At 42.8% G+C, this 12,106-nt stretch overlaps 1 protein-coding gene across 1 annotated transcript in view; it reads right to left on the bottom strand.

The window, feature by feature from the left end:
- pglyrp5 (peptidoglycan recognition protein 5) overlaps nt 1–5,279 on the bottom strand; it is a 34,385-nt gene extending 29,106 nt beyond the window's left edge. The window contains exon 1 of the mRNA XM_039768105.1: nt 4,865–5,279. Within this exon, the coding sequence (XP_039624039.1) occupies nt 4,865–4,991 (127 nt within the window). The 5' untranslated portion in view covers nt 4,992–5,279. The remainder of the gene's footprint in view (nt 1–4,864) is intronic.
- Between the last annotated feature and the right edge of the window lie 6,827 nt (nt 5,280–12,106).

Consider the following 12,106-nt stretch of genomic DNA (forward strand, 5'->3'; position numbering starts at 1 on the left):
CGACTTTGAATGTGGCATGGATGTTGGTGCCAGATGCGCTGGTCTGAGTATTTCAGAAATTGCTGTTCTACTGGGATTTTCACGCACAACCATCTTCAAGGTTTACAGAGAATGGTCTGCCAGTGAATGGCAGTTCTCTGTTGACGGCAGAGGTCAGAGAAGAATGGCCAGACTGGTCTGTGCTGATAGAAAGACAAAAGCAACTCAAATAAGCACTCGAGGTACGCAGAAAAGCATCTCTGAACACACAACAACATATTGATCCTTGACGCAGATGGGCTACAGCAGCAGGAGATCACACTGGGTGCCACTTCTGTCAGCTATGAAAAAAGCAACGGAGGCTACAATTTGCACAGGGTCACCAAAATTGGACAATAGATGATTGGAAAAAACGTTGCCTGGATTTCTGCTGCAACATTTGGATGGTAGGGTCAGAATTTGACATCAGCAACATGAAAGCATGGTTCCATCCTGCCTTGTATCAATGTTTCAGGCTGGTGGTGGTGGTGGTGGTGTAATGATGTGGGGGATATTTTCTTGGCACACTTTGGGCCCCTTAGTACCAACTGAGCATTGTTTAAATGCCACAGCCTACCTGAGTATTGTTGCTGACCATGTACATCCCTTTACGACCGCAGTGTGCCCATCTTCTGATGGCTCCTTCCAGCAGGATAACACGCCATGTCACAAAGCTCAGATCATCTCAAACTGGTTTCTTGAACATGACAATGAGTTCACTGGACTCAAACAGCCTCCACAGTCACCAGATCTCATTCCAATAGAGCACTTTTGGGATATGGTGGAATGGGAGATTCACGTCATGGACATGCAGCAGACAAATCTGCAGCAACTGTTTGGTGCTAGCATGTCAATATGGTCCAAAATCCCTGAAGAATGTTTCCAGCATCTTGTTGAATCGATGCCATGAAGAATTATATCAGATCTGAAGTCAAAACGGGGTCCAACCTGGTACTAGCAAGGTGTCCTTAATAAGGTGGCAAGTGAGTGCATGTGTCACTTGTAGAAAACGACATGTCTGCGTAACATTCTCAAACCCATAACTAATTTAATTCAGGGTCGGGGAGGTCATCCCTTCTGTTTCAGCTTAAACTCTTCTCGCCTAACCTCAACTTGCCAAACCTGTTAACCATTCGAACAGCACGGGTCCATCAGACACCACACTCTTGGCTGCCAGGAAAAAGGGGCGTGCAGACTCTTCTAGAAGGTCAGTACGAAGCAGGGGTGGACTGGCCATTAGGGCATTTGGGCAATGCCTGGTGAGCTGCGGACTCTGGTCTGGTCATGGACGAGCCGTTTCATGAAATACATTTTATATACTGGCTACTGTTTGACATTAAAATTTATTTTCTAAACTACTAAACATTATCTGTCAAGTACTGCGATTTCTATAGTCCTATATAATATACCGTATTACGTCATCAACTTGTTTTACACTCACCTAAAGGATTATTAGGAACACCTGTTCAATTTCTCATTAATGCAATTATCTAATCAACCAATCACATGGCAGTTGCTTCAATGCATTTAGGGGTGTGGTCCTGGTCAAGACAATCTCCTGAACTCCAAACTGAATGTCAGAATGGGAAAGAAAGGGGATTTAAGCAAGTTTGAGCGTGGCATGGTTGTTGGTGCCAGACGGGCCGGTCTGAGTATTTCACAATCTGCTCAGTTACTGGGATTTTCACGCACAACCATTTCTAGGGTTTACAAAGAATGGTGTGAAAAGGGAAAAACATCCAGTATGCGGCAGTCCTGTGGGCAAAAATGCCTTGTTGATGCTAGAGGTCAGAGGAGAATGAATGGGCCGACTGATTCAAGCTGATAGAAGAGCAACTTTGACTGAAATAACCACTCGTTACAACCGAGGTATGCAGCAAAGCATTTGTGAAGCCACAACACGCACAACCTTGAGGTGGATGGGCTACAACAGCAGAAGACCCCACCGGGTACCACTCATCTCCACTACAAATAGGAAAAAGAGGCTACAATTTGCACGAGCTCACCAAAATTGGACAGTTGAAGACTGGAAAAATGTTACCTGGTCTGATGAGTCTCGATTTCTGTTGAGACATTCAAATGGTAGAGTCAGAATTTGGCGTAAACAGAATGAGAACATGGATCCATCATGCCTTGTTACCACTGTGCAGGCTGGTGGTGGTGGTGTAATGGTGTGGGGGATGTTTTCTTGGCACACTTTAGGCTCCTTAGTGCCAATTGGGCATCGTTTAAATGCCACGGGCTACCTGAGCATTGCTTCTGACCATGTCCATCCCTTCATGACCACCATGTACCCATCCTCTGATGGCTACTTCCAGCAGGATAATGCACCATGTCACAAAGCTCGAATCATTTCAAATTGGTTTCTTGAACATGACAATGAGTTCACTGTACTAAAATGGCCCCCACAGTCACCAGATCTCAACCCAATAGAGCATCTTTGGGATGTGGTGGAATGGGAGCTTTGTGCCCTGGATGTGCATCCCACAAATCTCCATCAACTGCAAGATGCTATCCTCTCAATATGGGCCAACATTTCTAAAGAATGCTTTCAGCACCTTGTTGAATCAATGCCACATAGAATTAAGGCAGTTCTGAAGGCGATAGGGGGTCAAACACCGTATTAGTATGGTGGTCCTAATAATCCTTTAGGTGAGTGTAGTTGTCAGTATACAACGTTGCAGCGAAAAATTTGGTCAAAACTGCCTTTTGCCGATTTCTGTTTCGATATACCGCTACATTCCGGTTAGCATATACATTATTGCAATTTATTTTATCTCATATCTAGTATTTAAATTCTTTGGTACTAATAATTAGTTTAGATTATGTGTTATGCATTTTATTGTTCTCTGGTCGTTGGCGTGAGTGATAATTAGTGGTCTTCAGCTGCGATTATTAGTATGATGAAATAAAGTTATAAAGCACAGGACAGGAATTTTTCATATTAGGATATTTCTAGTTTATCGTTAGGTTAATGGAACATTTCAGTCATGTGAGCTTTTCGTTATAACCTCAGTTATAATTTATTCCAATGTAAATGAGCAGCTACTAGCCTACTAGGGTACTGGCACTTTGACATGACATTGACGTGCACTCTAATAACGTGTAAGCCGCGTAACTAATTTTTTATTTTTCATTAAATTTTATTTAAGCATGTCGTCACATTTTAAGTTGTGTCTAAACAACAGTGTACAGATTAAGTTTAGATAGAGTTCATATCATAGGCTCATAGCAAGTAGCGAGCCGCGTACTCCTCACAAATTTTAAGAATATTACAATGAATAATGGGCCGAGGGGGGCGACCTCATCACCTCACACGTTGCAGGATGCCCGGGCAGGTTTTGAGACCAACTCCACTCCTGGTACGAAGTCAGTAAGTGTGACACGGGCAGTGATTTTCAGTCGTGTAAATTGACATTGTTTGTGAGTGACAGTAGGGATGACTGTGACACTGAGCCAATGATCCAGTGCAGCGGCGGCAGTTTTCTTAACACAGTGCCAGACTTAAGGCATTGGAGGCAGCTGTCATTTTACCAGCCAATCATCATCCTTATCCTTACCTGTAGTCACAACACGATTAACAGAAAAATATCATTGTGATAATAAATGACAAAGGCTGCACAGAGTTGTTGGACTCTGTTCTCCATTAGAGGGGCAGGAGTGCTGGGATGACAGAGAACTCTGTGTAGATCTGCTGCTTCTCTGAATCAACAGGAGCCAACCGAGATGTTCTGGGCATGATGTTAGAATGCCCCCCAGACACCTGCATCAGCTGGTGCACAAAGTGCTGCTCAGTAGGAGAAGACTGAGGGGCAGACTTTAGAGGAGTTCTACGAGTCCCTGGGTAATCTCCATGTCAGGCTGGAGGAGGCTGCTGGGGACAGGGAGGCCTGGTTAAGACAGCGAAGTGTGTTGCTGCTGAGAGAAGGGAAACTAAGATAGACTTTTTTTCCTTCTATAAGGGAAACTCATTTTAGAGTCTTAATGTAAATGCAAGAAGCAAAAACTCTTGCCAAAGGGCCAAATGAAAATTTTAGATTTACAGGAAATCATAGCATGCCAGCTACTACATGTAAAACCAAATGATTAGTTTCCTGGCTGAGTGTTCAGTATGGAGCCTGAATGTTCTCTCTGTGCCCCCAATGGTGTCCTCAGATTTGGTCAAATACATGCTGTGTGGGTGAAACTAAATTGGTCTCGTGAGTGTAAGGGCAATCTAAAATAAACATGCAACCCATTTGAGATTTGTTCCTGCCATGTCACCCATGGTTTCAGGATATGCTATGGCTGCCCACAACTGTATTATAGAAAACAGCAGTTTGGAAATAACTAGATACATTTCATCACGTTGTATTTAAGGTTTTAAAGTATATCGAATACAACGCCCATAAATTGCTGCTGAGTCACGTCGTTACCTCCCAGCTAATGCCTGGAGGTGATAGTCACAGGGTATTAAGCTATTATTTATTTAAAATTAAAAAAAAAAAGGGAAGTCACATGGTCTGAGATTGAGAAGAAATTACAAAACGGAACGTCTAGTGACTGGAACTGACTGTAATGAACGGTAAAGACACCCATTTTGAGTATGTCAGAGCTGCTGCTTTTCTCCGCCTGTTCCTTGGTCTTTTCTGCATGAAGTACGACAGCTCAGGTTCACTACTCTCCAGGGAACAGGTAATGGGAAGCGATGTGTTTGAATCTGTCAAGTCGCAGAAAAATTCCTGTTATTTCACACTTGTGAGCATAAGCCACAATTCAGCTCATGTTCTGTACCTTCTATTTTTTAAAGCGAACTCCGTAAGTGGAAGCTGTATAAATGCGTACGTGTCTTTAAAAGATAACTTACTTTTTCCGGACACCGAGGAGAGCAATGTTGGGCATGACGAGACAGGGCTGTTTTCTTTAAAATCTGTAGGCTCCATGTAGTCTGCCTCCACTTCGTGGGTGGTCACCGTGACGACTACGGCATCCATCCACGTTTCAAACCTAAAGAGTTTTGTTTGAAAAAGGCGGGGCTGGGAAGGTCAGCCGGTGAGTCACGGCCAGAGAAAGCCACGCCTCCCGAGCAGTAGGAGGAGAAGAGGGGAGGTTGGGAGCCTTCCCTGCAGTGAAACAGCGCGTGATCGCACCCACCACACGACAAACCACCCGAGCGCACCCGTTCATCGGGTGACACCTCAGCACCACGCTAGTTCGATTGGAGTGGAACAGTGTTGAGTTTTTTTTGTTTTTTTTAACAGTGGCTGGAGTGACAATCCTGTCACCAACCCCTGGGTTTTTTTCCCCGCAAATTGGAGGACCTGAATGAAGGTTAATGTCATACCCAGGACGGAGCAGTTACAGGTTAAGGGCCCAACGAAGTGGAATCACTTCTGGCATTTACAGGATTTGAACCGGGAACCCTCTGATTGCCAACGCAGGGCAGCGATGGGATTAAACAGACCACGCCTCACGAGCAGCGATTGGATATAGGGGCAGGTCTGTAGACATGTCGACACTTCGGGAATCCCTCTGTTGAGGGGGCTGCGTCATGGTTAAACAAGAAACACCTGTTAGACCCTCCCTTCAAACACGCCCTTCTCTGATGGGCTTCTCCGCTACAGCTTATATGTAATGTACTCAGCTCCGGCCCTGAAGGTCCGCAGTCGCTGTAAGGTTTTCATGCCAACTAGTTTTGTAATAAGAAGTCGAGCCTAGCAGAGAATAAAACTTAGCATTTTATTTTATGGCTTGCTGTGCTTTCATTTTTTCAAGACAAATGTTTTTAGCGCTGTAGATGTTTCGTTTTTTTTTTAAAAAGTTATCCATTTTGTAAACGACCCGGAGTTGCGTGAGATGGAGGAATGGGATTAGCTTCTTACGCCAATTTCTGATGAGGAAGCACCTTTGGCACTTTCAGCGATGGCGCCACACTCTTTTCTAGGCACTTGTCCCTTCATGCACGCCTCCACCTGGGGTCATGCCACCCTATTCCCCTCTGATTCAAGACTAGGGTCCAGTCCGAGGCGACACCTCTGAGCTGATTGGCTTGAGGTGCCAGGAGGTGCATCTGATTGAAGTGCTGTGACCGCGTCCCCCATACCTGCTGCTCATGCCCTACTATATAGCCAGACTTTCCAGCCGTCCGAGGAGTATGTTTCTCTGCTGTCCGGACCCTGTGTTTGTTAAAATGTTTTGTGGTCCAGAACAGATTTCTATGTCCTAGAGAACATCTATGCAAAATGTAGTCCAGGGTGGTCAAAGGGTGTAGGATTGTTTGGAAAACAGACAGAAAGAGACAGACAGACAGAGAAACAGACAGACATACAGAGAGACAGACAGACAGACAGACACAGAAACAGACAGATAAAGAGACAGAGAGAGAGACAGACATAGAGACAGACAGACAGAGAAACAGACAGACAGATAAAGAGACAGAGAGAGAGACAGACAGACATACAGAGAGAGAGAGACAGACAAACATACAGAGAGAGAGAGACAGACAGACAGACAGAGAGAGAGACAGACAGAGAAAGAGACAGAGAGAGAGAGAGACAGACAGAGAGAGAGAGACAGACAGACATACAGAGAGACAGACAGAGAAAGAGACAGAGAGACAGAGAGAGAAACAGACAGAGAGAGACAGACAGACATACAGAGAGACAGAGACAGACAGAGAGACAGACAAAGAAACAGACAGAGAGAGAGAGAGACAGAAAAATATTTTAAAATTTTAGTAGTAGTGCTTGTGTTGTGCTCATAAGAATTAATTCTGAACCACCTACTAGTACTAGAAACGCAGTACATATGATTTAGTAGTGTTACTCAACCACCAGTGGGTCATGAGGGGGAGACTTGCTTCAAAATGCTGTCTGTGAGTCACCCGTGAAATTGAAAAGGTCAAGAGATAATAAAGGTTGAGAATCTATCTATCTATCTATCTATCTATCTATCTATCTATCTATCTATCTATCTATCTATCTATCTATCTATCTATCTATCTATCTATCTATCTGTCTATCTATCTTTCATATAGTGCCCTCCTATCTATCTATCTATCTATCTATCTATCTATCTATCTATCTATCTATCTATCTATCTATCTATCTATCATATAGTGCCTTTATCACCTGTCTGTCTATCTTTCTGTTGTACAGTGTCTTTCCTTTCTATCTATCTACCAATCTACAGTGATGGCTCCTTTCATATTTGCCTGTCTGTTGTGCAGTATCAGGTGTGTAGCCCCCCACAGACCCTCAGCATGCCTTTGTACAGTTGACTCTCAGCAGGAGGACGGCCTTTGTGTGCACAGGTGAGTCGGCAGCTGCTTTGTCAGTAGGAGGCGGCTTTGTTTTCATTGGCCGGTGAAAAGTAAACATCACATTGGAGTTTATAGAAAAGGTTCAACGGTTGTCGACTTGTTGCCTGTTAAATGCTTTGTAACACACAAGTTTGTTACGAGGTTAACAATAAGTCTCAAAGGGTAAAATACAAAGTAATATTTTACTATGAAAAGATGTGAAAGCTCTGTTATTTTAATTTGTCGAATGTTTGTCAGTGCTTCCTTAACAATATAATGAAAGAAAGGAAAAACAGAACTCAGTGAATCCCCAGGAGCTTACCGAATGAGGTTGTGATTGTCATCATCAGCGTTATTATTACACCTGCATTAGTAAAAGAGAATTTCTTTGCATGTTCATTTTCACAAGCTTTGTTTAACAGTTACAAGGAGTTATAAATTATAATGTAGTCAGAACATTTAAAACACTTTATCGCAGAGATCACATTTCATTATGAGAATCACAACTAACTTATTTAGACAAGCAAATGACAAGCACTAAATGAGAAAACCTCAAACACTTGACTTGATATCTTTAATTTTTTATTATAATCAATATGAAATGTCTTAAACATAATGTTTTAATTAATTTAATGGATGCCAGCTAAAATGTTTTAAAGACAAAAGTGATAAAATGAGTCAGATATCTAAATCAAGTTGACAGCATGTTATTTTCTAAGACAGCTTTGTCCCCTACAGGGTCTGACCATTAGAAAAGTTGTGACAAGAGCAGGCCATTCAGCCCAACCAGCCTGTTCATCTTATTCACCAAAGTTGTTCAAAATAACATCAAATTGAGATCTGGTGGTCCCTAATGTCCTGTGCTCCTCCACACTACTTGTAATTTATTCCATGTGCTTGTGGTTCTTTGCCTGAAGGAGACCTTTTAACATTTGTGTGAAATTTACCCTTAACAAGTTTACAACTGTGTCCACGTGTTCTTGATGAACTCATTTTAAAGTCACCGTCTTGATCCACTGGACTAGTTCCCTTTCTAAGTTTAAACACTTCAGTCATGTCACCTCTTAATCTTCGTTTTTGTTTAAACTGAAAAGGTTCAACTCCTTCAGTCTCTCCTCATAGCTCATATTCCTCCTTTGGATCCTCTGGACTTTCTCTTGTACTGCTATGTCTTTTTTGTGATATGGAGACAAAAACTGCATACAGTTCTCCAGGTGATACCTCGCCTAGTAGGAAGTAGCAAATGAATTCACACAAACCCTAATCAGGACAGTGTGCCGACCAATTCCGAGACATCTTGGACTGTAAAAAACTTTATTGAGTTTATTTAAAGCATGTAACATTCCATCTAATCAAGTCAAACTTAACAAAACTAAATTGAACTTAAAGAATTAGAAACCAGCACGTAACTGTTCTCCATGTTGTTATACAAGATACAGGAAACTGTAAAGTTTTGGGGAACCTGAAAGCTAACCTTGTATGATGAAAGCAAAATGCGGATTTATAAATAAATGTGTTAAAATCAAAGAAAATGTCATGCAGACGCGAGTCTCTGGAATCAACTGCCTCAAGGTTGGCAGAACTTCCGGGAAATATGGACTCCTGGAAGGAAGAGGCGGGTCACCGGAAGTGATGTCAGCGATGTTAAGGTTGTTAGTCCTCCAGTCTGCAGAGAGAGAGGAAGAGAAAAGGTATCAGTCAACAGCGCCCTCTGGTGTTCCGACAGGAAATTACTATTATCTGACCCTTTAAGTTACCCCCCCTCATGCACACATGTGTGGCAGTGTTTATAAATTTGCATCTGTCTGATGAATTATTTTTTTTTTTTTATTAATTTTTAAAATTCAAGATAGATATCAGGAAAATGAATGCCAGTACCATGAACTGGCATGTGGCTTCGAAATGCACCATGTGCCATTTTAATTCTAAGATGCACAAAGTGCACTGAGGTGCCAAATTAGAAACTTTTAAAAAGTAAATATTTCTCACCTTATTTAAAGGGAACATACAAATAAGGCACCAGATGTATGTGTAATTCTTAAGGTTCACATATAACTTTTTGTATTTTGATTTTGTAATATAAAATTTTTAAAAAAGTTACATGGAAACACCGACCTGACTAAAGTGTCGCCTGAGATGTTCGGACCTTGTGATATTACACACCTACCTGTATGACTGGCCTGGTGATGGAGGTCTCTCTCCTTCTTGCACTTATCTATGCAGTGTCTTGCTGTCTCCCGTTCTTTTACAGTTAAGTTGTAAACTGTCTGAACGATTTAAACATAAAGCACCACAAGTGACATGAAAAAAAGAATAAATAGATGTAGTTAGGTAAATTGCGCCCAAGAGAAACTGCCTTGGTAAATTGTCCTTTATAGTTCATTACAGTTCATTTGAACAGAATTAAAGACTGTGATGGATGGCCGGCCATTTATCCCGGCCAATACCCCCAAGCCGCCAGGTGGAGCCCTCCTTGCAGCGTAGAGGTCCCCAGAAGACATTGGAGTTTTTATGCAAAGCCCTGCTGGATGCCGTGGGGGCCACAGGAGGGAGCTGCAGGGAGGACCGAGGGCTTCTTCGTGCCCTGTGACCCGGAGGTTCATCACAGGAAGAGCGATGGACTTCCGGGTTGAAGAAAGGGACTATTTCCCCTGACCCGGAAGGAATAAGGACTTGTGGACTATTGGGCAGAAACACTTCCGGGTCAGGAGGTATAAAAGGACTTTGGGAACTCACAGACAATGAGCTGAGCTGGGTGGAAGGGTGGCAACGCGTCTGTGAGCTGGAGGATTGTTTAGTATTGAGTATTTGTGAGTTTAATGAGAATTGTGGTGGAGAGTGTGCTTTGTGCACTGTGGCAAGAAAATAAAGTCAACATTTGGACTTTTACCTGGTGTCTGGAGTCGTGGACAGGGGTTCAAGGGAGCGAGAGGGCCCCCTATCGTTCACAAGACGTATCAAAAAGACGACGACTTTATCCTCCACACAGTAAAAAATGTCAGTAGATTTAATGGTTAAAATTCTGTGAATGGTGAAAGTAAAATACCTTTACTGAAAAAAAGGAAAGTTACCTTATGCTCTACTGAAAATTACCTGTATAGTGTTGTACCGTGTTAGCTGTAGATTGATACAGGAGAAAGTAGGGTGAAATGACACCTTTTATTGGCTAACTAAATAGATTACAAATAAAAGTTTTTGAGGCAGCTAAGGCCCCTTCAATCAGGCAAGGTGTTACACCTTAGGGCAGGCATGTCCAAAGTCCGGCCCGGGGACCAATTGTGGCCCGTGTTCAAATTTCCACCGGCTTACAGCCTCTGTCATAAAATCAATAATATGCGCTCCGCCAGCACTGTTGACCACAGCATAAAATACACACGTACAAAAAAGCTATTTTATATTTCACCATTAGACCTGTGGCCGCACTCTCGACGCGTGACCCATTTTCTAAAATGGCGACTGTACCAGACGAAACATGCTAACTACGACCATAGACATATATAGGTAGACGCCGCATTCGCTGTGTTGCCCAGTCGACACGATACCTCAGCGTGTCCACTATGTTGCAAGTGGCAAAAGTGCCATTTAAACTAATACAGGTAGACGTGGTGACCGGGTTTTCTGATGAAAAAACAACCAACGTCTAACCCACTGAATCCGAATAGGGTCACGGGGGTCTGCTGGAGCCAATCCCAGCCAACACAGGGCACAAGGCAGGAACCAATCCTGGGCAGGGTGCCAACCCACCGCAGGACACACACAAGGGCCAATTTAGAATCACCAATCTACATGTCTTTGGACTGTGGGAGGAAACCCACGCAGACACGGGGAGAACATGCAAACTCCACGCAGGGAGGACCCGGGAAGCGAACCCGGGTCTCCTAACTGCGAGGCAGCAGCACTACCACTGCGCCACCGTGCCGCCCGATGAAAAAACAATAACGTTTAAAACAGTATCATTTACATACAGCAGATTTTGATGAGTTGTTTAAATGCAATTATTTATATCCATTTATACACTAATAATGGCAATTATTATCCATCCATCCATCATTTATCCAACCCGCTATATCCTAACTATAGGGTCACGGGGGTCTGCTGGAGCCAATGGCAATTATTAAATAATAATAATAATTAATATTAAATAATTCCTCCCATATAAGTAACATTTCTCGGACTGCCTTCTTCCATCTCTGAAACATTTCTAGACTTTCATCCTGTTCTTACGCAACACAGTACTGAAGTATCGGTTAATGCCCGAGTCACCTCACGTATAGATTACTGTAATGCTATTCTATCTGGCATCCCACAAAAACGTATCCATCGCTGACAACTTATTTAAAATTCTGCTGCCAGGATAATAACCTGCTGTTCTAAATCCACTGATCATATCACACCGATTGTCTCTCAACTTCAGTGGCTCCCTGTTCACTACAGAATACAATACAAAATCCCGCTCTGAACATTTAAAGCTCTCCACACCTCACTGATCTCCTCCAGACTGACACTCCTCTGATTCTCATGTGCAGCTCGACTTTCTGTACCACACGTCAGACTCAGTACTATGGGAGCTCGAGCGTCTCTCCTGGTGCTCGTCAACTCGGGAATTCTCTTCTCTCTCATATTCATCAGCTCGATTCAGTAACACATTTTAAAACTGTGCTCAAACCTTATCTTTTCAAACTGGCATACCAATTGTGAATTTTGCACTGTCACTGCCAGTTATCTTTGTTTGTTTGCTAATTATTGCTTTTTGATTTATCATTCTCTTGTTTTAATTTTACTAATGTTGTTTAATTTTATTGTAAGGTG

This window comes from Polypterus senegalus, chromosome 11 (genome assembly GCF_016835505.1).
Source record: "Polypterus senegalus isolate Bchr_013 chromosome 11, ASM1683550v1, whole genome shotgun sequence".
Taxonomy (NCBI): Eukaryota; Metazoa; Chordata; class Cladistia; order Polypteriformes; family Polypteridae; genus Polypterus; species Polypterus senegalus.